The 27,908-nt window shown below is 43.8% G+C and overlaps 2 protein-coding genes across 2 annotated transcripts in view; both read right to left on the minus strand.

The window, feature by feature from the left end:
- Positions 1 to 6,859: 6,859 nt before the first annotated feature.
- Positions 6,860 to 9,738, minus strand: LOC139457554 (uncharacterized). Its single transcript, XM_071238931.1, has 5 exons — positions 9,398 to 9,738; positions 8,292 to 8,356; positions 8,102 to 8,167; positions 7,524 to 7,572; positions 6,860 to 7,148 (listed from the first exon to the last, which is right to left on the minus strand). The coding sequence occupies exons 1-5, from the start codon at positions 9,736 to 9,738 to the stop codon at positions 6,860 to 6,862; spliced, it is 810 nt and encodes a 269-aa protein (XP_071095032.1).
- Positions 9,739 to 10,557: 819 nt separating this feature from the next.
- LOC139457026 (uncharacterized) overlaps positions 10,558 to 27,908 on the minus strand; it is a 20,248-nt gene continuing 2,897 nt past the window's right edge. Inside the window, exons 3-4 of the mRNA XM_071238474.1 lie at positions 11,285 to 11,611; positions 10,558 to 10,883 (exon numbers count right to left, since the gene is read on the minus strand). Of these exons, the coding sequence (XP_071094575.1) occupies positions 10,558 to 10,883; positions 11,285 to 11,611 (653 nt within the window). The remainder of the gene's footprint in view (positions 10,884 to 11,284; positions 11,612 to 27,908) is intronic.

Consider the following 27,908-nt stretch of genomic DNA (forward strand, 5'->3'; position numbering starts at 1 on the left):
GGACAGGAGGTATCACCACGGGGCAAGAGTTCTCATCATAGGGCAGGAGTAATCACCATAGGTGGAGTTATCACCATAAGAGACGGGGGTTATCATCTAGGGGCAGGAGTTGTCACCATGAAGCAGCAGTTATCACCTTGGGCAGGAGTTTTAAACATGGGGAGGGGTTTATCACAACGGGGCGGGGGTTATCACCACGGGGCAGGAGTTCTCACAATGGAGCAGCAGTTCTCACTATGGGGCAGGAGTTATCTCTAAATGGCAGGAGTTCTCACCATGGGGCGGAGTTATCACCATAAGACGGCGGTTATCATCTAGGGGCAGGAGCTGTCACCATGGAGCAGGAGTTATCAACATGGAACAGGAGTTATCACCATGGAGCTGGAGTTATCACCATGGGGCGGGGTTATCACCACGGGGCGGGGGTTCTCATCAAAGGGCAGGAGTTCTCACCACGGGGCAGGAGTTATCACCATGCGACTGGGGTTATCATCTAGGATCACGAGTTATCACCTTGTTGCAGGAGTTATCACCATGGGGCAGGAGTTATCACCATGGAGCGGGAGTTATCTCCATCGGGCAGGAGTTATCACCATCGGGCAGGAGTTATCACCATGGGGCAGGAGTTATCACCATGGAGCAGGAGTTTTCACCATGGAGCAGGAGTAATCACCATGGGGCAGCAGTTATCAACATGGGACAGGAGGTATATCCACGGGGCAAGAGTTCTCATCATAGGGCAGGAGTAATCACCATGGAACAGGAGTTATCACCCTGGGGCAGGGGTTATTATCTAGGGGCAGGAGTTATCATCTTTGGACAGGAGTTATCACCATGAAGCAGGAGTTATCACCTTGGGGCAGGAGTTATCACCACGGGGCATGAGTTATCACCATGGGGCCGAAGTTATTACCATGGAGCAGGGGTTATCATCTAGGGGCAGGAGTTATCATCTTGGGACAGGAATTATGACCATCAGACGGGGTTATCATCTAGGGGCAGTGGTTATCACCGTGGAGCAGGAGTTATCACCATGGGGCGAGGTTATCACCATGGGGCAGGAGTTATCAACATGGAACAGGAGTTATCACCATGGAGCTGGAGTTATCACCATGGGGCGGGGTTATCACCATGGGGTAGGAGTTATCACCATGGGGCGGGTGTTATCATCTAGGGGCAGGAGTTATCGCCATGAAGCATGAGTTATCAGCTTGGGGCAGGAGTTATCACCATGGGGCAGGGTTATCACCATGGGGTAGGAGTTATCACCATGGGGCGGTTGTTATCATCTAGGGGCAGGAGTTATCGCCATGAAGCATGAGTTATCAGCTTGGGGCAGGAGTTATCACCATGCGGCAGGAGTTATCACCATGGAGCAGGAGTTATCACCATGGGGCAGGAGTTATCACTATGGGGCAGGAGTTATCAATATGGGACAGGAGTTATCACCATGGACCTGGAGTTATCACCATGGGGCGAGTTATCAACATGGGGCAGGAGTTATCACCATGGAGCAGGGGTTATCATCTAGGGGCAGGAGTCATCATCTTGGGACAGGAGTTATCACCATGAACCAGGAGTTATCACCTTGGGGGGGAGTTATAACGATGGAGCAGGAGTTATCATCATGGAGCAAGAGTTATCACCATGGGGCAGGGTTATCACCATAGGGTAGGAGTTCTCACCATGGAGCAGGAGTTTTCACCATGGGGCGGGTGTTATCATCTACGGGCAGGAGTTATCATCTTGGGACAGGAGTTATCACCATAAAGCATTAGTTATCAGCTTGGGGCAGGAGTTATCACTACGGGGCAGGAGTTATCAACATGGGACAGGAGTTATCACCATGGAGCTAGAGTTTTCACCATGGGGTGGGAGTTATCACCATGGGGCAGGAGTTATCACCATGGAGCACGGGTTATCATCTAGGGGCAGGAGTTTTTATCTTGGGACAGGAGTTATCACCATAAAGCAGGGGTTATCACCATGGGGCAGGAGTTATCACTATGGGGCAGGAGTTATCAACATGGAGAAGGAGTTATCACCAAGAAACATGAGTTATCAGCTTGGGGCAGGAGTTATCAGCTTGGGGCAGGAGTTATCACCATGGAGCAGGAGTTATCACCATGGGGCGGGGTTATCACCATTGGGCAGAAGTTATCACTATGGGGCAGGAGTTATCAACATGGGACAGGAGTTATCACCATGGAGCAGGAGTAATCACCATTGGTCGGGGTTATCACCAAGGGGCGGGGGTTCTCGTCAAAGGGCAGGAGTTCTCACCACGGGGCAGGAGTTATCACCATGGGACGTGGGTTATCATCTAGGATCAGGAGTTATAACCTTGGGGCAGGAGTTATCACCATGGGGCAGGAGTTATCACCATGGAGCGGGAGTTATCTCCATGGGGCAGGAGTTATCACCATCGGGCAGGAGTTATCACCATGGGGCTGGAGTTATCACCAAGGAGCAGGAGTTATCACCATGGAGCAGGAGTAATCACCATGGGGCAGGAGTTATCAACATGGGACAGGAGGTATCACCACGGGGCAAGAGTTCTCATCATAGGGCAGGAGTAATCACCATAGGTGGAGTTATCACCATAAGACGGGGGTTATCATCTAGGGGCAGGAGTTGTTACCATGAAGTAGGAGTTATCACCTTGGGCAGGAGTTTTAAACATGGGGAGGGGTTTATCACAACGGGGCGGGGGTTATCACCACGGGGCAGGAGTTCTCACAATGGAGCAGCAGTTCTCACCATGGGGCAGGAGTTATCTCCAAATGGCAGGAGTTCTCACCATGGGGCGGAGTTATCACCATAAGACGGAGGTTATCATCTAGGGGCAGGAGCTGTCACCATGGAGCAGGAGTCATCACCTTGGGGCAGGAGTTATCACCAAGGGGCAGGAGTTATCACCATGGGGTGGGGGTTATCATCTAGGGGCAGGAGTTATCATCTTGGGGGAGGAGTAATCACGATGGAGCAGGAGTTATCACCATGGAGCAGGAGTTATCACCATGTGGCGGGGTTATCACCATGCGGCAGGAATTATCACCATGGAGCAGGAGTTATCACCATGGGGTGGAGGTTATGATCTAGCGGCAGGGGTTATCATCTTGGAACAGGAGTTATCACCATGAAGCATGAGTTATCACCTTGGGGCAGGAGTTATCACCATGGGGAGGGGGTTCTCATCAAAGGGCAGGAGTTCTCACCACGGGGCAGGAGTTATCACCATGGGACGGGGGTTATCATCTAGGATCACGAGTTATAACCTTGGGGCAGGAGTTATCACCATGGGGCAGGAGTTATCACCATGGAGCGGGAGTTATCTCCATGGGGCAGGAGTTATCACCATCGGGCAGGAGTTATCACCATGGGGCAGGAGTTATCACCATGGGGCTGGGGTTATCATCTAGTTGCAGGAGTTATCATCTTTGGGCAGGAGTTATCACCATGAAGCAGGAGTTATCACCTTGGGACAGGAGTTATCACCACGGGGCAGGAGTTATCACCATGGGACGGGGGTTATCATCTAGGATCAGGAGTTATAACCTTGGGGCAGGAGTTATCACCATGGGGCAGGAGTTATAACCATGGAGCGGGAGTTATCTCCATGGGGCAGGAGTTATCACCATCGGGCAGGAGTTATCACCATGGGGCAGGAGTTATCACCAAGGAGCAGGAGTTATCACCATGGAGCAGGAGTAATCACCATGGGGCAGGAGTTATCAACATGGGACAGGAGGTATCACCACGGGGCAAGAGTTCTCATCATAGGGCAGGAGTAATCACCATAGGTGGAGTTATCACCATAAGACGGGGGTTATCATCTAGGGGCAGGAGTTGTCACCATGAAGCAGGAGTTATCACCTTGGGCAGGAGTTTTAAACATGGGGAGGGGTTTATCACAACGGGGCGGGGGTTATCACCACGGGGCAGGAGTTCTCACAATGGAGCAGCAGTTCTCACCATGGGGCAGGAGTTATCTCCAAATGGCAGGAGTTCTCACCATGGGGCGGAGTTATCACCATAAGACGGGGGTTATCATCTAGGGGCAGGAGCTGTCACCATGGAGCAGGAGTCATCACCTTGGGGCAGGAGTTATCACCAAGGGGCAGGAGTTATCACCATGGGGTGGGGGTTATCATCTAGGGGCAGGAGTTATCATCTTGGGGGAGGAGTAATCACGATGGAGCAGGAGTTATCACCATGGAGCAGGAGTTATCACCATGGGGCGGGGTTATCACTATGCGGCAGAAATTATCACCATGGAGCAGGAGTTATCACCATGGGGTGGGGGTTATGATCTAGCGGCAGGGGTTATCATCTTGGGACAGGAGTTATCACCATGAAGCATGAGTTATCACCTTGGGGCAGGAGTTATCACCATGGGGCGGGGGTTCTCATCAAAGGGCAGGAGTTCTCACCACGGGGCAGGAGTTATCAACATGGGACGGGGGTTATCATCTAGGATCAGGAGTTATAACCTTGGGGCAGGAGTTATCACCATGGGGCAGGAGTTATCACCATGGAGCGGGAGTTATCTCCATGGGGCAGGAGTTATCACCATCGGGCAGGAGTTATAACCATGGGGCAGGAGTTATCACCATGGGGCTGGGGTTATCATCTAGTTGCAGGAGTTATCATCTTTGGGCAGGAGTTATCACCATGAAGCAGGAGTTATCACCTTGGGACAGGAGTTATCACCATTGGGCAGGAGTTATCTCCATGGGGCACGAGTTATCACCATCGGGCAGGAGTTATCACCATGGGGCAGGAGTTATCACAATGGGGCTGGGGTTATCATCTAGTTGCAGGAGTTATCATCTTTGGGCAGGAGTTATCACCATGAAGCAGGAGTTATCACCTTGGGACAGGAGTTATCACCATTGGGCAGCAGTTATCTCCATGGGGCAGGAGTTATCACCATCGGGCAGGAGTTATCACCATGGGGCAGGAGTTATCACCATGGAGCAGGAGTTGTCACCATGGAGCAGGAGTAATCACCATGGAGCATGAGTTATCAACATGGGACAGGAGGTATCGCCACGGGGCAAGAGTTCTCATCATAGGGCAGGAGTAATCACCATAGGTGGAGTTATCACCATAAGACGGGGGTTATCATCTAGGGGCAGGAGTTGTCACCATGAAGCAGGAGTTATCACCTTGGGCAGGAGTTTTAAACATGTAGAGGGGTTTATCACAACGGGGCGGGGGTTATCACCACGGGGCAGGAGTTCTCACAATGGAGCAGCAGTTCTCACCATGGGGCAGGAGTTATCTCCAAATGGCAGGAGTTCTCACCATGGGGCGGAGTTTTCACCATAAGACGGGGGTTATCATCTAGGGGCAGGAGCTGTCACCATGGAGCAGGAGTCATCACCTTGGGGCAGGAGTTATCACCAAGGGGCAGGAGTTATCACCATGGGGTGGGGGTTATCATCTAGGGGCAGGAGTTATCATCTTGGGGGAGGAGTAATCACGATGGAGCAGGAGTTATCACCATGGAGCAGGAGTTATCACCATGGGGCAGGGTTATCACCATGCGGTAGGAATTATCACCATGGAGCAGGAGTTATCACCATGGGGTGGGGGTTATGATCTAGCGGCAGGGGTTATCATCTTGGGACAGGAGTTATCACCATGAAGCATGAGTTATCACCTTGGGGCAGGAGTTATCACCATGCGGCAGGAATTATCACCATGGAGCAGGAGTTATCACCATGGGGTGGGGGTTATCATCTAGGGGCCGGAGTTATCATCTTGAGACAGGAGTTATCACCATGAAGCAGGAGTTATCACCTTGGGGGAGGAGTTATCACCATGGGGCGGGGTTATCACCATTTGACAGGAGTTATCACCATGGAGCAGGAGTTATCACCATGGGGCGGGTGTTATCATCTAGGGGCAGGATTTTCCATCCAGTTTCACATGTGATCTCGCACTTCCCCGTTTTCAGTTACTGTTACTATGAAACTATGTTATTGATTGCTAGCCCGGCAGCTAATCGCAGCTACTTTCACACTGTTAAATTTGCTAATTTTCAGGATGACATGAAACAGGACATGTTTTAATGTCATAAAACATTTGAATGGGTTACGCAGATCATATTCCAGCTGGGGTCAATTCTCGAAAATACGTTAATCATATTAATGAATATAAGGCTTCTTTGTACGTGACTTCGAGTGACTCAGTTTAACGGCGTATCAGCATGACGTGTGAGGAAATCACGAGGCCATGCAGGTCTCACACTTTCCCCACTGTGGTGAAACCAACGAGCACGGACTTTAACACATATTCATTGAGAACCAAGATTTGTACACAGAATGACAGCATTCTGCCAAGGCTAAGAGACACAACTCTGCATAGGACATTTTGGCGTTTTGGACGAAAGGGCCACCCTGACCCTGCTGCATTATGAACACGAGAATTGTTGCAAAGCCATAATTTATTTGAAACTAATTACACAGCTGTAATGTGAATGGACAATTAAAGAAAGTTCGTGGAATGCATAACAAAAGTGTTCTCATTTTGGATATGTACATCAGGGCCCACTTGCACAAAGCGATCTTAGCGCTAAGATGATCGTAACTCCCATACTTTAGCATAGGCTTACAATAGTCTTAGCGCTAAGTTCGTTTTGTGCAAGTGGGCCCAGGTCACTGACATGATCTTTATAAGAGATACATACTGCTACGGTGAAATCTAAGCCATGGTTACACCTTATCAACAACGTTCTGTTCTCTGTATGGGGTACCACTCCCATACTATAAACATAACATATAGGAACAATAACCTCAATACTATCAATTACTGAGACATACTATTGACCACCTTTTGCTTGGCCAACTCATCATAGTATACTAGATGTGTGACATTGCACGACGGTAACAGTTCCGTAGATATGTTCCTCCATGTCACACGTCCGATCACTGTTCTCGTTCCGAGGCAGAGGCATCATACTACAAGGAACAGCCGCCGTATGTATCCTCATGACGGTCACACCATCCGGCGCACATTGTCCTGCTCCAGTGCTGTCTGGTTGCCATGGTAGCTCATCTTCTTCTCCACTACACACGTCCGTGTTACTTCTCCTGTCGTCTTCATGCCGTGACCTCTTGCATTGAGTACAGAGAGAACGCCTTCAACAGAAATGAGCAGTGATGTACAGACTGGCATATAGGTACCAGGTAGACAAACAAGGGAAACAGTAAAACATATTGTTCGTGTAACAATTTGAAACAAATATTTCAGCGTTTGTGCGTGCGTTTGTGCGTGCGTTTGTGCGTGCGTGCGTTTGTGCGTGTGTTTGTGCGTTTGTGCGTTTGTGCGTGCGTGCGTGGCTTCTTGTACTAGTCACAGTTTACTGACTACGAGCCAGCCAGTCCTTGTTTTAGCCCCTTAATGCCGAGCGCCAGACAGGGTAACAACAAGTACCATATTTTAACGTCTTTTGGTATGATGCTGCCTTGGATCAAACCCCAGACCTTCCGCTCTCCGGGCGGACGCTCCACCACTGGACAATGAGAACCGCTACCAGGATTCCTATAAGAGCGGCATATCCATCTGTGAAATAAAAATATATCATTTACTTTACATATACAATTAACTGGTCGTTGAGAAGAATTCCAGTCGAGTGTTAACCACCCTTTGGCAGGGAGAACGTTTTCATGAGGCATTATAACCATGGCCTAAGCATATGCACAAAAATAAAAATATAATTCGAGTCGACATTATCATAAGCAAATGTTTATATAATCAGCATGCCAAATAGTGATGGTAGTAGGTATTCGCGAAAAGGTTGGCGCTGGTAGCACAGTCATAAACACATGCAAAGGAAAGTCAGTTTGGCTTTGCTTGTCACTGATGAGACATATTTTGAAAAGTCCTCCACCCGTCTGCAATAACAATGGTAGAAAAGTCCACTAAGGTCTTGAATCACTTCATATAACCAAGTACATACTTAGCACTACGTATACTACCCGAAAAACTTATACTACCCGAGTATACACTGTATACAGAGTGACTATAAACTGCTCCTGATTGCACTGCATATGACAAGGTACACTATACACAAAGTCGAGTCTGTACTTACACAAACTAGGGGATGTCACATGGGCCTTTGAGTCTGGTTCTTGTGATGTCATTGACAGATACGTAGCTGAAAATGAATAGAACAGTCAACACACTACATGATTTACACTAAACACAGGTCACATTATAAACTGTGTGCCGAACTATGAATTGCAACTTTTCCACTCTACACCAGTCACTTATATACTCACACTTATTCCTCGATGTCATAACTGGCTTTGTTCCTGTGGCGTCATGACCAGAAATGTATTGAATGCTATATACCAAGCTACACTATGCATGAATATATTACACTCCATATTTTTATACATTACAAAAACAAAACTCACAAAACACCTATTACTAGAATATAACTATTACATTCAGAATGCATGCATTCAACAACTCGCAAAAGACAAAAATACATCTGCTATTATTATCAACTTTTTCTAAGAGAATACATTCTTATGTTCAATATTTTGACATACTTACAGGGACACTATTGTAGTCACTGCCTAATGAAGAAGCCTACATTATTTTCTATTAACATGATATGTCTTTGCTGAGGGTGATAACTTTATGTTTACACAAACCTGAAACAATTTAATATCAAGTTTATGTGCCGAGGGCTAATTGAACATTATTTCACTTTGGACACACATTTCATATCAAATCGAAGTGTGTGCATTTATAGTTCATTTATTACCACATACGGGTATATACTTTGAAGAGGAATCTGCATACGATAGGGTTTTCCTTCCATTTTATGGCTTTTCACTGCCTAATTTGCCTTTTACGTCCTATAGTATCGGTTTCGTCGAAAACTCGACACTTTTCTTGTGTTAACTTTTCATTTTTGCATTTGTGAACTCAATTACCTCTCAGACTGATTAACGAAATACTCACTCACTCATTTATAATTTGACAGTTAAGTAGCACAGCTGACGCAATACACATAGCACCGGATTACAACTGTGAACGTAAGAGACACGTACGTGAAACAAACAGGTCATGGAGACCTTGGTTGCACCGGGTTTTTTTTTCGAGGAACATACATTTCATATCAATTTGAAGCGAGTGTATTATTCTATTTATTACCACAGATGCACTTTAAAGAGGGAACTGCATAGGAAAGGGTTTTCCTTCCATATCACGAAGAAACGCCTTTTCATCGCTATTGTGCCTTTAACTCCAAACTGGATAATCGAGATATTTACATTTTGGAAATAGAGATAAGCTTTTATATTTCGAAAATTAACAACAGAATAGTTGACTCAGTACCGAAAACGCTGGTTGTTATTGTGAACGTAAGAAATACGTACTTGAGACGATCAAATCGTGTGAACACTGAGTCATTTTGTAGATCTTGGTTGCACTTTTCTCTCTCCTGCATCTGTACCTCCCAACATCAGCTGGTGTAACATTGTAGAGACGAAAGACATAGGTGCTGGTGTTACGGGAGGTAACAACCTCCACCATCCTGGTTCTGAGCCAGTACTTGTATGTAGGAAGTATGTAGACCTTATTGGAATCCACTGCCATCAACTTATCCCCACTAGGTGTCATGATGTAGAATTCATATTGATAGCGAGGCATCTTCCAGGCTACCATGGCATGATCGCCTTCACGCACTTGTGTGTAGTTTGGGATTTCTTCCATCCTTGCTGTAAAACATCACAATTACACATACATAAGTAAACAGTTTTTTCATGTTCATGTGAAAGCGTAATGTGCTGAATCAGTTGCAATATTAGTTATACTGGGAGGCAATAAATACACATTTCAATTTTGTCATTACTATGGGTTTGTACAGAGCACTTCAAAACATATAACTACTCAAATGCGCTTAGAACACTCAATTAGTTTCATTCTTTACTTCCTGGGGATCATATAACACAACCATTAACAGTCACATAGCCATCTCCTCCAACTTGTTAGGGTGCTGTGTGAACAGGAGCACACTAGACTCTCACGAGTCAACCTGCTGAGCACCTGATGTCCAATCATTGTTTGTATATTTCTAATTGTATGTTTTTCAAATAAAGATATTCTGAGGTAGATAGTGTTCTAAAGTAAAGAAATGACATTCGTCTAAAACATGGCAGTTGTATGACCTTCGACTGGAGATTACATCTATGCATTGTTGTTGATATAATCTGAGAGTTATACTGTGGATTCTGCCCTCAATCACATATTTGCAATTAAGTACATTGCTCATAAACTAACAACACAACAACTAACGTCTCCGAAAACATACTCCTTTGTAGAAGCATTTGTAATTACAAATGGGTCATATGAAAATGCCTATTATACAATTTGACAACCTGTCTTTGATGTTGTAGTGGTTTAATCACTTACAGTCTGTGGACATTGCAAATTCTTCACTCCAGTCAGATTGAAGAAAGATCTTCAGTTGAACTGTATTAAAATACATATGTTACAATGTGGCTACCTGTCTCTTATGTTGGAGTGGTTTAGTCACTTACATTTGGTCGACATTCCAAATTCTTCACTCCAGTCAGTTTGAACATTCCATCCCACTAGTTCAGCTTTACACGTGTATCTGCCTCTGTCATCATCCTGTCCTACATCAGTGACTGTCAGAGCGCTCTTAAGGTAGAAGTAGTCTCCATGTAACTTCGAAACTGCCAAAGGAAGTCTTCCTATGTTTACCTGTTCGACTTCATTCCGCCTCCAAGTAATTGATGTTTGTAAGTCCCCTTTCACGGCGACGTAACATGTCAGCGTGACAATTTTATCGGCTTCAACTGTCTGAGGGGCGACGATGTAGGGATCCGCAATATCTGTTCATAAATATAATGTATGGCAATTGGTAGAGGTACAATGCAAGAATCGTTACAGGGACTGAAACTCATATTTGAGTAAAACTATATAAACTCATCATGTATTCTAAATGAAAATATACACATGTCACAGAACATTTTTCAAACAAGTAATAAGACAAATGCGCTGGCAAAATATATGTTCGATTGGGCATGAGGACATGAGAATCCCTCTCAAGGCATGGTATTTGATAGATTCTGCAAAAGGTATATTTTGATGATTTTGTGAGTGAATATCAAAAGGAGATGGCCAGTATTTTTTACTTCAGAGAACTTGTTTCATCCACATTTGTCTCATTTATCTGTTATTTGTCGTTATTTGTGCTTGGCTGATTGTACTCATATTATTAAATCATACGCACATTTAACAACTAGCCGTTGACCACAGTCGTACACTCTTGACCCGGTCGAGCCTGGTGACCCTCTGTGACATCTGTACTCTGCACTGTCTGGCCAGTCCACATTATACAGCTCGAAGCTGAACACCCCAGATCCTGACGAATTCATTCTCCCGGTGAATGTTGCTCTGGACTTGTATCTGTCAGTGACATTCACTTGATTGTAGTTAGTTATGTGGAATAGAGATTTCGAAGATAACCGTCGCACTGTAAATTCTCTGAGACCAGGTCGGGGTAATTCCCATGACAGAAAGACAGTACTCCCAAGGCGAGCATATGCAGGCGACACAGCTGAAATAATACAATGCATAGTAAACACACACCCAGGAACAGGTAGCAGTAGTAACAGCAGTTCGGCATTGTGTAGCAGACCAACTGAAGAGCATGATGCACACATGCAGTGTGAACATTTGAAGCATTATACAGTGTACATATTCAAGCAGTATGCAGTGGAACCCTTTGAAGCATCACGCAGTGGGAACCTTTGAAGCATGAAGCAGCGGGAACCTTTGAAGCATGACGCATTATACAGTGCACATATTCAAGCAGTATGCAGTGGGACCCTTTGAAGCATGACGCAGTGGGAACCTTTCAAGCATAAAGTAGCGGGAACCTTTGAAGCATGACGCATTATACAGTGTACATATTCAAGCAGTATGCAGTGGGACCCTTTGAAGCATGAAGCAGCGGGAACCTTTGAAGCATGAAGCAGCGGGAACCTTTGAAGCACGATGCAGTGGGAACCTTTGAAGCATGAAGCAGCGGTAACCTTTCAATCATGAAGCAGCGGGAACTTTTCAAGATGAAGCAGCGGGAACATTTCAAGCATGAAGCAGTGGGAACCTTTCAAGCATGAAGCAGTGGGAACCCTTCAAACATGAAGCAGCGGGAACCTTTGGAGCATGAAGCAGCGGGAATCTTTCAAACATGAAGTAGCGGGAACCTTTGAAGAATGAAGCAATGGGAACCTTTCAATCATGAAGCAGCGGGAACTTTTCAAGATGAAGCAGTGGGAACCTTTCAATCATGGTGCAGCGGGAACCTTTCAAGCATGAAGCAGTGGGAACCTTTCAAGCATGGTGCAGTAGGAACTATTGAAACATGAAGCATGGGCGTATGCCAAAATGAGTTGACCTGAAGGTAAAGCAGAACTTGCTAAACATTCATTAGTGAGTGAGTGAGTGAGTGAGTGAGTGAGTGAGTGAGTGAGTGAGTTAAAGTTTAACGTCACATCGGCAATATTTCAGCCATATCGTGATGAAACAAAATTTGACATTAACAATATATTTTAAACTGTATAAAATTCTGCCAACGAAGGGCAGTATAATAACTAGAATATCACAGATTTTCATAAAACTAGTCAGAGAGCATGTAAAAATATATTAACAGTTGACAAGACAATATAAAAACAGGCTATAGATTGTCAACAACTGAAGGTAGATCACCAAGCAAGGGTCCATGGGGACTTACAGTACTTTTGCTACCTGCATTGACCCCAGCAGGATTTACACCATCCCTTCAGTGGTTGGCGATTATTGTCAATTTAGCCGAATTAAAAGAACATATATTCTGCGACTAAAAACATGGTTGTAATAAATATACTGTGAATGACGGGGACTTACGTACCATCTCCGGGGGACAATCATTTTACACTACTTCAGCCCCCTTCGAGGTACAGCCACTGACAATCTTAGTTATCCAATTTATTCGACCAGTATTAAAAGATAATTTATTAATTACAAAACACATTTATCAAAATTCTATCTGTTCTATTTCTTTTAAAAAGCTAATTATTAAATGAGACGAAACATTATTAAAAAGATCCATTATTGATGTTGCACTGAAATATTTATCCCTTGTGATGGAAAAATCAATACAGTCAAGCAGGACATGCTTGACCGTGATTCTCTCATCACAAGGGATACAAAACGGAGGATCCCCACCTTTCAATATATATTCATGCGTGTATCTCGAATGGCCAATACGACATCGTCGCATAATGACCTCTTCAAATCTGGACTGACAGCCCAAGCAGGTGTAACCAATATTTGGTTTAATTTCATGTAACTAATTGATACCTACTTGGGTGTCCCACTTCTTTTGCATCAGATCACGGATGTAAGATCTAATTATAGGTTTATAATCACTGTATGGTAAAAGAAGTGGTGTCACAGATTTGTTGAGTGCTGCTTTTGCAGCAGCATCAGCCATTGTGTTACCAGTAATACCAACATGGCTTGGTAACCAACAAAAGACGATGTCATATTGGCCAGTAGCAAGATCATTAAATAATTCGAGAATTTGGATTAAAAGTGGATGTTTGGATGACATATCTTTAATTGCCTGAAGGCATGAAAGTGAATCAGAGAAAATAATGAATTGTGTATGTTTAGATTGATTACTGATATATTTTAGTGCTGTAAAAATGGCGTTTGCCTCTGCTGTGAATATGGAACTGCAATCAGGTAATCGTGAAGATAATGTTCTGGATCCAATGACGGTGGCACTAGCAACTGTGCCACCATCCTTGGATCCATCTGTAAATATAGATTTAGAAGTGTCGTAAGTGGTTCTTAATTGATTGTATTCTTGTTGATAAATTGATAGGTTAGTATCTGATTTCTTTAATTTTGTTAAGGACAGATCTACCTCTGGCCTTACCATTTGCCAAGGAGGTGATGTAAACAGTTGAAAGGGAGCTATATCTTGCAGTTTAATATTTGTGGCAGACATGTCACACTGGATTCTGATTCCAAGTGGTGGAACAACAGACGATTTTTTATTATAAATATCTTGGTAAAGAGGATTAAAGACGCAATTAAAAGCTGGATTTGACGGATTTGAATATAATTTAGTAACATATTGTAACGATAATTTCAGACGGCGATGTTTAAGAGAAGGTTCATCTGCTTCTACATACAGACTTTGAATTGGAGACGTCCTAAAGGCTCCAAGGCAAAGCCTTAGGCCCTGATGATGGACAGTATCCAGTTTTTTTAAGTTACTTTTGCAGGCTCCACCGTGGACGATGGAGCCATAATCGAGTTTTGAACGGATCAATGACCTGTACAAGTGTAAGAGAGTTGTTTGATCCCCTCTGTTAGAGTGATTGAGTGAGTTGGGTTTAACGCCACTTTTAACAGTATTCAGGTTATATCACGGCGTGTCAGCTTAATGTGGGAGGAAAGCCCGAAGTGATGCAGGTCTCAGACGTTTACCACTTCTGTGAAACCCACGAGCACGGGTATGATGCTGACAAACCTAGCAACATAATCGGGGCGAACCGGCATTCGAACCCACACTCATAGGTTTCTGGCGTGCCCAAGGGACGCAACTCTGCACAGCGAATCGCGGCGCCTTAGTCGACTGGGCCACCCGTGCACCCTAAACTCTGTCAGACACAGCATTAAGCCTCTTTACATGTTAGACACATTGATCTGAGCTTCACACTTCAACAACACGTTTAAACCCAATAGTGATTATTGTTTGAATGAATATCTTTGTCAGTGCTTCAGGACTCTGTCATTTGCTGATATATGTTAGAATATTTATATTTGAAAACTATCAAAGATGGTTCAACAACAACAGTCAATTCAATTTGTTTAATCATCTTTATTTAATATCACATCTGGATATAAACTACGCACTTTAGTCGGGTATTTTTGACTTCGAAACAAAATTATTTCCTTGTCGGAACAATGAACAGTGAATATGTCTTCCTGGTTCATTTCCGTTAACATTTTCTGGTCACTGAAATGAAGTTGATATTCTAAATTGCAGAAAACAGCATACGCGGTGATCATTACTCTTTTAAAGAAAACGTTTACAGGAGTACTGCTGTGAGTGAGTGAGTGAGTATGGTTTTACGCCACTTTTAGCAATTTTCCAACAATATCACGGCGGGGGACACCAGAAATGGGCTTCACACATTGTACCCATGTCGGGAATCGAACCCGGTTCTTCGGCGTGACGAGCGAAAGCTCTATGCACTAGGCTACCCGACCGCCCCGAGTACTGCTGTGAAGACTTTAGGAAACAAACGCTTACTTTTGCGTGAACGTTCTGAGTGGCGGATGCTACAGGTAGAGCAGAAGCAGGACAAGCTAACCTTATCACGGACACCTGGCTTCATCACTGATTTTCAGCGATCGATTCATATCATTGTCACCACTATTTAGCCTTTTTGTGCCCAACGGAATCTGTTTCGGAAGAAATCGAGGCTGATTCTTCTCTGGCGTTGACGTTGTACGTTTAACGAGATGTTTACTGGAACAAGTGTTTACTTCATTTACATAAACCATATTATTTGTTATTACTTTCAATAGATGAGCTCTCAGATAAGTTACATTGTTTTACTTAAATATATCGTTGACTCCTTAATGAACACAACAGCTAACATGACTGCGTGCTCCTTGTAATGACTTTAGAAAGTAGCGCTGTATGAATACATAATCCTGTCTAGAGCCTGACTCACTACGACAGCAGTTTCGGCTTGCCATGCTGTGTGTAGTCACGATGGCCAGTCAGGAAAACAAAAAGTGAAAGAGATGTGATAGGTTTACCATTAGGTATCATTTCCCAAATAGTTCGGCGCTCTCTATATTGACCTAGCCTGGATGCCATGGTAAGCATGCGGAAGTGATGCGGCTCCATGTGTATAGTTGTTGATAATTTGTTAACAACTGTTACAGCAATAGAGCATCTGAACTGATGTCTTTGTATGGGATCAGGAAACCCACATTAGTCTTCAGTTTCTTACAAAAACATATGAGTCGGAAATTGCCAAATTAATTCACTTTGGACGAGTAATCCCTAATTCCTCGTTGGTCGTAGGCTTTTCTCTAAGTAGTGGTGACTGTGTAGTCAGGCTATGATTTATCCGGATTTATTTCTCATCAATAAGATGTCATACACATTTATTACTGACTTCTGTTACAAAAAGAGAAAACTTTACAATTTTCACTTGTTGACGTGGTTGTGATATGAAAAAAAGTGTTCAGAAGCACATATATACTTCACAATCCTTCACTTCCTCAGCCAAATACCATTGTTAATTTATATTAAAGGTCTTTTACAAAGGAAACAAACACTTCAACAGCTGACATTCTTAATCTTGATTAGATTACTAATAATTGCTGGTAATCAAATTGTGCAAACACAGACACTTTATTTATGCAGAAATAATGAAATCAGGGATATAAATATTTCATGGACAATCAAGAATATTGACTGATAACTTCAAAGGCTCAAAGTACATCTGTAACGTTAAATATTTTTCTCTCACTGGTAAACAAACACAAGAAAGACGGGCTGAATGAAGGTGTCAGATATTGCTGTATTTATATAGGGGCTGGCTGGTACGAATAAATTGTAGATAGGAATATAAACACAAAACAACATAAGTGTACTCACTCGCAGCGGTAGTGTTAAGTCCAGGGGTGTGACTATTATTGCACAAGACCAAAAAACACAGTGCAGCACGCAAGAAATACATGTTTGATATTATCCTTGCAATATGCACGACATCTGGTCTATTAGGCTTGGATGTACCATCATATCACACATTGCCCTCGTGGTCCCATACTCGCGAGACCTCTGTGCAGGTCACACGGTTTATGCGTAGTTCGAGAATTAAAGTTAAATAATTTCCGCATACACGACCGCTCGCCGCGACAGTTCGAAGTGTCTGACAGTAATATTAAAGGTATAATTAAAGGAGACCGGGCTTTTGATTTTAACTTCTTCCTCGTCAGAAATTAGCTATGATTGAAGATTCTATTTCCGGTGTCTTTGAAATCCTGTTAACACTTAAAATCATGAATACCCAATGCCATTTAGAAAGTGGTCGAATGTAACAAATGTTATATTTGGGATAACACTTTCTTAGTAAAGTACAGATTCTTGTACTTTTTGGGGGGATGAAGGTAGGGGGGTGTGTGTGTGTGTGGGGGGGGGGGGGGGGGGGAGTCCCGTCCAAGATTCGAACCCACACCTGCCAGGGTGAGGTCACTGGACCCTGACGAGAGTAGGGAACCTCTCGCACCTTAGGCGACTTAGCATTCAATGTCCTAGAAACGTAATCTGAATCAGTTGGACCTTAGAAGAGGTTTATTTGTAATCGAGATAGATTTTTTCTCCAGCATTGACGTTATATATTATTCTCTTGTTTGGTTCCTGCTTGACATCTAACAACAAGAATGAGATATCAATATAATTTAATGGTGTGACAATTTATCCTGCATGCTTAATATCACCACATGACTTGAATACACACTTGAGGTAGAAGAGTTCGAAACTACACTGTATCCTCGTTCCTGTTGAAGCCTTTATTATTCGCAAGGGAAATTGCAACTCCAACGAATTACCATACAGATAAAATTTAAATTTGTACACACGACCTGTATTTGTCCAAGGCTTGCTTTTAACTAATTTAGGTTTTGCTCGAAGAACTTTACAGATTGCAACTGACTGGCATCGGTATGAGCAGATTTTAAAGAGATTAACTGCATACATATATTACTGTGAGTCACGCACTGTTTTCTAAGCAGAGGGCACCGATAATTCTTTTCCACAACATTTCATGTTGGATGGCACAGCAGGGTTGTTTGGTTGGTTTGTTGTTAAACGCTGTACTCAGCAATATTCAAGCTATATGACGCCGGTCTGTAAATAATCGAGTCTGGACCCGACAATCCAGTGATTGATCTCATGAGCATCGATCCATGCAATTAGGATCGATGACATGTATCAACCAAGTCAGCGAGCCTGACCACCCGATCCCGTTAGTCGCCTCTTACGACAAGCATAGTCGCCTTTTACGGCAAGCATGAGTTGCAGAAGACCTATTCTACCCCGGATATCCACAGGTTGGCACAACAGGAAGGAATAACAAAATCAGTTTTAACTAAATAATAAATGTATCAGCTAACCTAAACGAATTTACCCTAATTCAATATACTTAACAAAATATTCACTCACATAAACTTACTTCACTTCATTCCACTCTCCTCCTGTAAATCATATCATACACGCATACACTTTCCAATTACAGATCACCGCAATCCTTTCTAACATTGCACTGATACATACTAATACAACACAACATTATAACGCTTGGAGTCCATGTCATAAATCAATACAACAATGCATATGCGAGCAAGTATCCTGTGCATACATAAGTATACATAACACATGAGTATCATAGAACGTCGCAGTCACAATTTAGTCACTACACTAATTGAATACTGTTTCCACAAGAAACGTCACACATCGGGTTTTCTTCCTCTCATCCCAGGTATTTACGGGTTTTCTTCCTCTCATCCCAGATATTTACGGGTTTTCTTCCTCTCATCCAAGATATTTACGGGTTTTCTTCCTCTCATCCCAGATATTTACGGCTTTTCGTCATCGTCACTTCCTTGCTCAGGTTTCGATCACACAGTCCAAATGCCTTTCTCGGCGAATGGGTCATCCCTGGTCTTCGGACTCAATAACCCAATCTATATGTTACAGTCGAATGTGTAAAATCAGTCAATGTGTAAAGTGACTGAAATTCTTATTAAGGCACATTTACAAAATGGCAAAATATTTAAGTCATTTTAAAATTACTTTTCTTCCTTTTCATTTGTCAGCTAGAGATACTAAACGTTTACACATTCCGACGTTCACACAGTTTGGCCCTCACTCCATTAAGGGTAATACTCCAATGAACTCACACAAGTCAATTCTTATATTTTTTGTGTCACTATTTGTACTTAAAAAGATCTATATCTATACGCAATATATAGTACATGTGACTTCATATTTACACTGACAGACATACAAAATCCAATTGTATTGCGGAATAAAATCGTTCCTCAAAACAAGAGTGAGTGAGTTTGGTTTTACACCGCTTTTAGCAATATTCCAGCAATATCACAGCGGTGGACACCAGAAATGGGCTTCACGAATTGTACCCATGTCGGGAATCGAACCCTCAAAACACGAGGTGACATGAACTTATATATGCTCCACATGTTCTTGAGGAACAACTTTTGTAGTTTCTTTACAACAAATGTATTCAAATAATATCATCATTAGATAAGAAATGTCTGTTAAAAACTACCTCAGAAAGTCTGTCACAGTGACAACGCGTCCTAATACATTTAAATCAAGTACAAGACGTCAAATTGGCCGACACGATAAACGTGCCGGGAGAGATTTTGGAAGTTGTTAATGAACCTGTGGCGGTTACATGTGTTAGTCATCATTATAGCTAAAATGGATAGAATTATCATAAAAACGCCCGCATGTTATCAGAAATGAGCGGGCCACTGTAATTTGATAATGCCCTCATATTACTTGACGACGGGCCATTATCACGCCCGTTGTTAGGTGACGTCATAGAATAGGGATAGGTGACGTAACGTTCAATAGTGACGTCATCTGGTTTATTCTAGTGGGTCAGTGACATTCGTGTTGATTGCAGTAAATGTTTCAAAATCGACATTGTTGTTTCTTTTTATTTGATAACAAATTCCATCCATTTTAGGTATAATAACGGTAACGCTATTTTTCAGGGCATTATCATTTGCAGAAGCCCTTGATCTTTTCAACTGCCCTCCTTCGTCGGGTAGTTAATGGAAGACCTCGGGAAATGATCTGCAAATGATAATGCCATGAACAATAGCGTTACCCTTATATTAATCAAGTGGTCGATAATTGAAAGGTGATTCAGGATGTGTTAATTAGACACAAAGGTAAATCACAGATTGCTGCAGACTCACAATCAGCCCAGACACGGATCAGGTCGCTACTTCGATAGTTTGGATATAGATTTCTTCGTTTTGTTCACTATAGGTTCGGTCCGAGTGAGGATATTCGTAAACAATCATGCAGCCAAACTCTCTGACGTTGCTCAGTGTATACTGAAATGCTGAGTTTGAGATTAAAGTGTCTAAATGATCAGCAAGAATGCTTCTGTATGTATTCGTGCTAGGGAATTCCCAGGGGTTTCTCTAGGAATGTGGAAGTAGTCCGTCAGTGTTTACCTCATTTCACGAACACGGTCTCGTGAAAAACCTTTGAACGTCAAATTCTGTCGTTCATACATTTATGAACGCCAATTACTCGGTCATGTGACCGACCTCTCGTCCAATGGAAACACCGTATATCGTGTAAACATAAAATTATAAAACAATATCTCATTATGACTACGAATTGCCAACGTTTTTAGGTTCTATGTTTTAATGTCCCGGACACAATAATCCAAAGTGTACACTTCAGTATCATACTTATATGAGTTACTGTACATAGAGTTCGAGCAAGAGAGCACAGAAAAAACTATACCTACACGGTTATTCAACGTAAACGATCATTAACACACTCAGAAAAACAAAACAATATCAATTGCGCATCTAACTGAGACATAGAAGCACAGTGATTTATACTGCACAATGCATTCAACAATGATGGGAGTAGCAAACGTACAATGACGACCTCTAACCCACGGCCATATAACTTACTTCGCGCGAGATACATTCCATAAAGTTCATTTTGGTGAGAGATCTTATCTGTTTTGTACCATATAGATAACTGCACAAATGTCAATACTTATGCGTAATATCTTAACACTACACACACTTTCCCACAGACAGGTTCACAATAAAAGAACCTAACCATGAAAGTATGTACATAAATACCAGTTGCCCTCTATCATTCCAGGGTTAATTGACCCAACCATAGCAACCCAAAGATCAAATCCACTGAGTTACAACATACAAATGCAAATGTACTACCTGAAAATTAAGACAATTAGCATATTGAAACAATATCATTCCAGGATTTTGAAAACATGTTTGCCCACCATCATATAGCACTCGGTATTCGAGACTTCACAGTATCGTACCGCCGTCATATAGCTGGAATATTGCTGAGTGCAGCGTTAAACAACAAACAAACAAACAAAGCACAGTATCGTACATCTTGCGCCGTAATCTTACAATGTTTATATTTGGCTTCAAAAACAAACGGCGGTATCCAGCCCATTTTCCCCCGGACACCCAGCCTTGTTTTTTCTACTGTCAACACCTAGCAAGAACCTAAAGACCCTATTTTGTACTGAGCTAAAACACCTCAGTTGCCTCATATCCCAAATTGTTGATCCATTGGGTAAGATAGGCTGGACAATGTGAGTATCCAGTATATTAAACTTTTAATATTTAAATTTCAGATTTAAATTTCCTTATATTAACAACGAGTGTTCAACTTTCAGATTTAACAATCTCTTTAGCTGTAAAATTTAAATCAAGACTTCATTCCAGACAGACCCCTACATACTTAGAAGTACTACTAGAGACAATGTTTCGGCTTATAGAACATACGCCAACACTTATTGTCTGTGTTTGACTTTCGCTGAGCTTATGTCTTCTAAATACTTAGAGGTTGTTTCAACTTAATCAACCACCGTTTAGCCCAGAATTCAAGTCATGTCTTGTGTTTCGTCGTTGAGGTTGTCTTTGTAATAAAATATTATTAAATTTGTTCAACAGAATGATAACAGACTAGTTGAATCTGAAGTGAGAAACGGTACCATAGTTTTGTTTGATTAATAGCTGACATTCTTCCCGTCCTAGGTCTGGCCTATTTTACAGAAATACTATACAGTTTCAGTTTTCTGTTTCAACTGACGGTTGTGCTACACGGGGAGGCAACGGTCTAACTTCCTCATAGTCGGAGCTACTGGCACGTGGTGACTGCATGTGATGATAGAGCGAGCTAGAGCCATCTGTGTCCTCAATGACAGCGTATTCTCCGTCAGCTTCGTGTTCAAGTGGTCCATTCATATTCTGGGTAGGTGTGAGATACGATTGACGAAACCTGCGGAAAGAGAAAAAAACATTTGTTTTGTACATTTCTATTACGGTGCATTCATTATATATTCTGAGATAAAACTGATGCATTTATGAACACCTTCCAGTGAAGATTATTAGTTTTATCAATAAAGTAATAATGAACAATGTAATCCTCTTTCTTATTACTTAGTGCAGAAAATCTACTTCTTCCTTCACTTTCATAGTAATAAGCAAGAATGTTACTTACATATATTTGTGTGTAACTAACGGGACCTACCTGAGATTCCAGTATTCTGTAACAAAGGAAGACACTATATCAACCTAGAGGAATAATAGGACTTATGCAGGTGAATATATAGTGTATTCACAGTCGGAAACAATTACTTAAAACTCTTGGCAAGCACACATGAGTCCATCCAACTTATAGAAACGAAACTACAGTTAACTCATTTCCTGTGAGTGAGTGAGTGAGTGAGTGAGTGAGTGAGTGAGTGAGTGAGTGAGTGAGTGAGTGAGTGAGTGAGTGAGTGAGTGAGTACGCCGCTTTTAGCAATATTCAAGTATTATGAAGGCGAGGAACACCTGAAGTGGTCTTCGCGCCTCCACTGTGACAAGCGAACGCTTTAATCGCGATGCTACTTCTTATTTCGAAAGTTCTAAGTCCTGCACCACTTCCTCCCACATTCGAAGTCGCGTAAAACACAATAATTTAATATTCCCATTTCAAAGAGGTTTTAATCTCATCTCTGATATGCTCCAGTCGAATGAGAAATATGGTGGCAAGAAGGATCAATGTTATGGCTACTATCGAACACCCAACGACAACAGTCACATCAGGGGAGCTTCTCTCTGAAACTGATAAGTAACATTATCAGACAGTGGGACAGAATCTGATGTGCACATATATATAAACGTGAAGTGCATGCAACCGCTGAAAAAACGATGTGCAAACTGTATGAATCCGCGTAGCAGGAGTTATTACCATGTGGCATGAGTTATCACCATGGGGCATGAGTTATCACCATAGGGCAAGAGTTCTCACAATGGAGCAGCAGTTCTTACCATAGGGCAGGAGTTCACACCAAAGGGCAGGAGTTCTCACCATGTGGCAGGAGTTATCACCATCAGACGGGGGTTATCATCTAGGGGCAGGAGTTATCACCATGGAGCAGGAGTCATCACCTTCGGGCATGAGTTATAACCATGGGGCCGAAGTTATTACCATGGAGCAGGGGTTATCATCTAGGGGCAGGAGTTATCATCTTGGGACAGGAGTTATCACCATCAGACGGGGGTTATCATCTAGGGGCAGTGGTTATCACCGTGGAGCAGGAGTTATCACCTTGGGGGAGGAGTTATCACGATGGAGCAGGAGTTATCACCATGGAGCAGAAGTTATCACCATGGGGTAGGGTTACCACCATGGGGTAGGAGTTATCACCATGGAGCAGGAGTTATCACCATGGGGCGGGTGTTATCATCTAGGTGCAGGAGTTATCATCTTGGGACAGGAGTTATCACCATGAAGCATGAGTTATCACCTTGGGCCTGGAGTTATTACCATGGAGCAGGGGTTATCATCTAGGGGCAGGAGTTATCATCTTGGGACAGGAGTTATCACCATCAGACGGGGTTATCATCTAGGGGCAGTGGTTATCACCGTGGAGCAGGAGTTATCACCATGGGGCGAGGTTATCACCATGGGATAGGAGTTATCAACATGGAACAGGAGTTATCACCATGGAGCTGGAGTTATCACCATGGGGCGGGGTTATCACCATGGGGCGGGGGTTCTCATCAAAGGGCAGGAGTTCTCACCACGGGGCGGGTGTTATCATCTAGGTGCAGGAGTTATCATCTTGGGACAGGAGTTATCACCATGAAGCATGAGTTATCACCTTGGGGCTGGAGTTATTACCATGGAGCAGGGGTTATCATCTAGGGGAAGGAGTTATCATCTTGGGACAGGAGTTATCACTATCAGACGGGGTTATCATCTAGGGGCAGTGGTTATCACCGTGGAGCAGGAGTTATCACCATGGGGCGAGGTTATCACCATGGGGCAGGAGTTATCAACATGGAACAGGAGGTATCACCTCGGGGCAAGAGTTCTCATCATAGGGCAGGAGTAATCACCATGGAGCAGGAGTTATCACCATGGGGCTGGGGTTATCATCTAGTTGCAGGAGTTATCATCTTTGGGCAGGAGTTATCACCATGAAGCAGGAGTTATCACCTTGGGACAGGAGTTATCACCATTGGGCAGGAGTTATCACCATGGAGCAGGAGTTATCACCATGGGGCAGGGGTTATCATCTAGGGGCAGGAGTTATCATCTTTGGGCAGGAGTTATTAACATGGGGCGGATCGTATCACAATGGGGAGGGGGTTATCACCACGGGGCTCACAATGGAGCAGCAGTTCTCACCATGGGGCAGGAGTTATTACCATGGAGCAGGGGTTATCATCTAGGGGCAGGAGTTATCATCTTGGGACAGGAGTTATCACTATCAGACGGGGTTATCATCTAGGGGCAGTGGTTATCACCGTGGAGCAGGAGTTATCACCATGGGGCGAGGTTATCACCAGGGAGCAGGAGTTATCAACATGGAACAGGAGTTATCACCATGGAGCTGGAGTTATCACCATGGGGCGGGGTTATCACCATGGGGCGGGGGTTCTCATCAAAGGGCAGGAGTTCTCACGACGGGGCAGGAGTTATCACCATGCGACTGGGGTTATCATCTAGGATCACGAGTTATCACCTTGTTGCAGGAGTTATCACCATGGGGCAGGAGTTATCACCATGGAGCAGGGGTTATCATCTAGGGGCAGGATATCATCTTGGGACAGGAGTTATCACCATCAAGCAGGAGTTATCAGCTTTGGGGGGGGGGGGGAGTTATAACGATGGAGCAGGAGTTATCACCATGGGGCAGGGTTATCACCATGGGGTAGGAGTTATCACCATGGGGCGGGTGTTATCATCTACGGGAAGGAGTTATCACCATGAAGCATGAGTTATCAGCTTGGGGCAGGAGTTATCACCATGGGGCACGAGTTATCACCATGGAGCAGGAGTTATCACCATGTAGCGGGGTTATCACCAAGGGGCAGGAGTTATCACTATGGGGCAGGAGTTATCAACATGGGACAGGAGTTATCACCATGGACCTGGAGTTATCATCATGGGGCAGGAGTTATCACCATGGAGCAGGGGTTATCATCTAGGGGCAGGAGTTATCATCTTGGGACAGAAGTTATCACCATGAAGCAGGAGTTATCACCTTGGGGGGGAGTTATAACGATGGAGCAGGAGTTATCATCATGGAGCAGGAGTTATCACCATGGGGCAGGGTTATCACCATAGGGTAGGAGTTATCACCATGGAGCAGGAGTTATCACCATGGGGCGGGTGTTATCATCTACGGGCAGGAGTTATCATCTTGGGACAGGAGTTATCACCATAAAGCATGAGTTATAAGCTTGGGGCAGGAGTTATCACCATGGGGCAGGAGTTATCACGATGGAGCAGGAGTTATCACCTTGGGGCGGGGTTATCACCATGGGGCAGAAGTTATCACTATGGGGCAGGAGTTATAACCTTGGGGCAGGAGTTATCACCATGGGGCAGGAGTTATCACCATGGAGCGGGAGTTATCTCCATGGGGCAGGAGTTATCACCATCGGGCAGGAGTTATCCACATGGGGCAGGAGTTATCACCATGGAGCATGAGTTATCACAATGGAGCAGGAGTAATCACCATGGGGCAGGAGTTATCAACATGGGACAGGAGGTATCACCTCGGGGCAAGAGTTCTCATCATAGGGCAGGAGTAATCACCATGGAGCAGGAGTTATCACCATGGGGCTGGGGTTATCATCTAGTTGCAGGAGTTATCATCTTTGGGCAGGAGTTATCACCATGAAGCAGGAGTTATCACCTTGGGACAGGAGTTATCACCATTGGGCAGGAGTTATCACCATGGAGCAGGAGTTATCACCATGGGGCAGGGGTTATCATCTAGGGGCAGGAGTTATCATCTTTGGGCAGGAGTTATTAACATGGGGCGGGGCTTATCACAATGGGGAGGGGGTTATCACAACGGGGCTCACAATGGAGCAGCAGTTCTCACCATGGTGCAGGAGTTATCACCAAAGGTCAGGAGTTCTCACCATGGGGCAGGAGTTATCACCATAAGACGGGGGTTATCATCTAGGGGCAGGAGTTGTCACCATGAAGCAGGAGTTATCACCTTGGGCAGGAGTTTTAAACATGGGGAGGGGTTTATCACAACGGGGCGGGGGTTATCACCACGGGGCAGGAGTTCTCACAATGGAGCAGCAGTTCTCACCATGGGGCAGGAGTTATCTCTAAATGGCAGGAGTTCTCACCATGGGGCGGAGTTATCACCATAAGACGGGGGTTATCATCTAGGGGCAGGAGTTGTCACCATGGAGCAGGAGTCATCACCTTGGGGCAGGAGTTATCACCAAGGGGCAGGAGTTATCACCATGGGGTGGGGGTTATCATCTAGGGGCAGGAGTTATCATCTTGGGGGAGGAGTAATCACGATGGAGCAGGAGTTATCACCATGGAGCAGGAGTTATCACCATGGGGCAGGACTCAGTCTACTCCATTTTCCATCCAGTTTCACATGTGATCTCGCACTTCCCCGTGTTCAGTTACTGTTACTATGAAACTATGTTATTGATTGCTAGCCCGGCAGCTAACCGCAGTTACTTTCACACTGTTAAATTTGCTAATTTTCAGGATGACATGAAACAGGACATGTTTTAATGTCATAAAACATTTGAATGGGTTACGCAGATCATATTCCAGCTGGGGTCAATTCTCGAAAATACGTTAATCATATTAATGAATATAAGGCTTCTTTGTACGTGACTTCGAGTGACTCAGTTTAACGGCGTATCAGCATGACGTGGGAGGAAATCACGAGGCCATGCAGGTCTCACACTTTCCCCACTGTGGTGAAACCAACGAGCACGGACTTTAACACATATTCATTGAGAACCAAGATTTGTACACAGAATGACAGCATTCTGCCAAGGCTAAGAGACACAACTCTGCATAGGACATTTTGGCGTTTTGGACGAAAGGGCCAACCTGACCCTGCTGCATAATGAACACGAGAATTGTTGCAAAGCCATAATTTATTTGAAACTAATTAAACAGCTGTAATGTGAATGGACAATTAAAGAAAGTTCGTGGAATGCATAACAAAAGTGTTCTCATTTGGGATATGTACATCAGGGCCCACTTGCACAAAGCGATCTTAGCGCTAAGATGATCGTAACTCCCATACTTTAGCATAGGCTTACAATAGTCTTAGCGCTAAGATCGTTTTGTGCAAGTGGGCCCAGGTCACTGACATGATCTTTATAAGAGATACACACTGCTATGGTGAAATCTAAGCCATGGTTACACCTTATTAACAGCGTTCTGTTCTCTGTATGTGGTACCACTCCCATACTATAAACATAACATATAGGAACAATAACCTCAATACTATCAATTACTGAGACATACTGTTGACCACCTTTTGCTTGGCCAACTCATCATAGTATACTACTTGTGTGACATTGCACGACGGTAACAGTTCCGTAGATATGTTCCTCCATGTCACACGCCCGATCACTGTTCTCGTTCCGAGGCAGAGGCATCATACTACAAGGAACAGCTGCCGAATGTATCCTCATGACGGTCACACCATCCGGCGAACATTGTCCTGCTC

This window comes from Haliotis cracherodii, unplaced genomic scaffold, assembly GCF_022045235.1.
Source record: "Haliotis cracherodii isolate W230 unplaced genomic scaffold, xgHalCrac1.p SCAF_12, whole genome shotgun sequence".
Classification (NCBI taxonomy): Eukaryota; Metazoa; Mollusca; class Gastropoda; order Lepetellida; family Haliotidae; genus Haliotis; species Haliotis cracherodii.

Bases quoted from the DNA above. Each gene is read 5' to 3' on its own strand.
- LOC139457554 (XM_071238931.1), bottom strand. From the start codon at position 9,738: ATGGAAGAAATCCCAAACTACACACAAGTGCGTGAAGGCGATCATGCC. The intron at 8,357-9,397 runs GTATTTCTTACG...CTTGGTATATAG, and splicing joins GATTTGATCGTCTCAAGTAC to CATTCAATACATTTCTGGTC. The intron at 8,168-8,291 runs GTGAGTATATAA...ATTCATTTTCAG, and splicing joins TATGACATCGAGGAATAAGT to CTACGTATCTGTCAATGACA.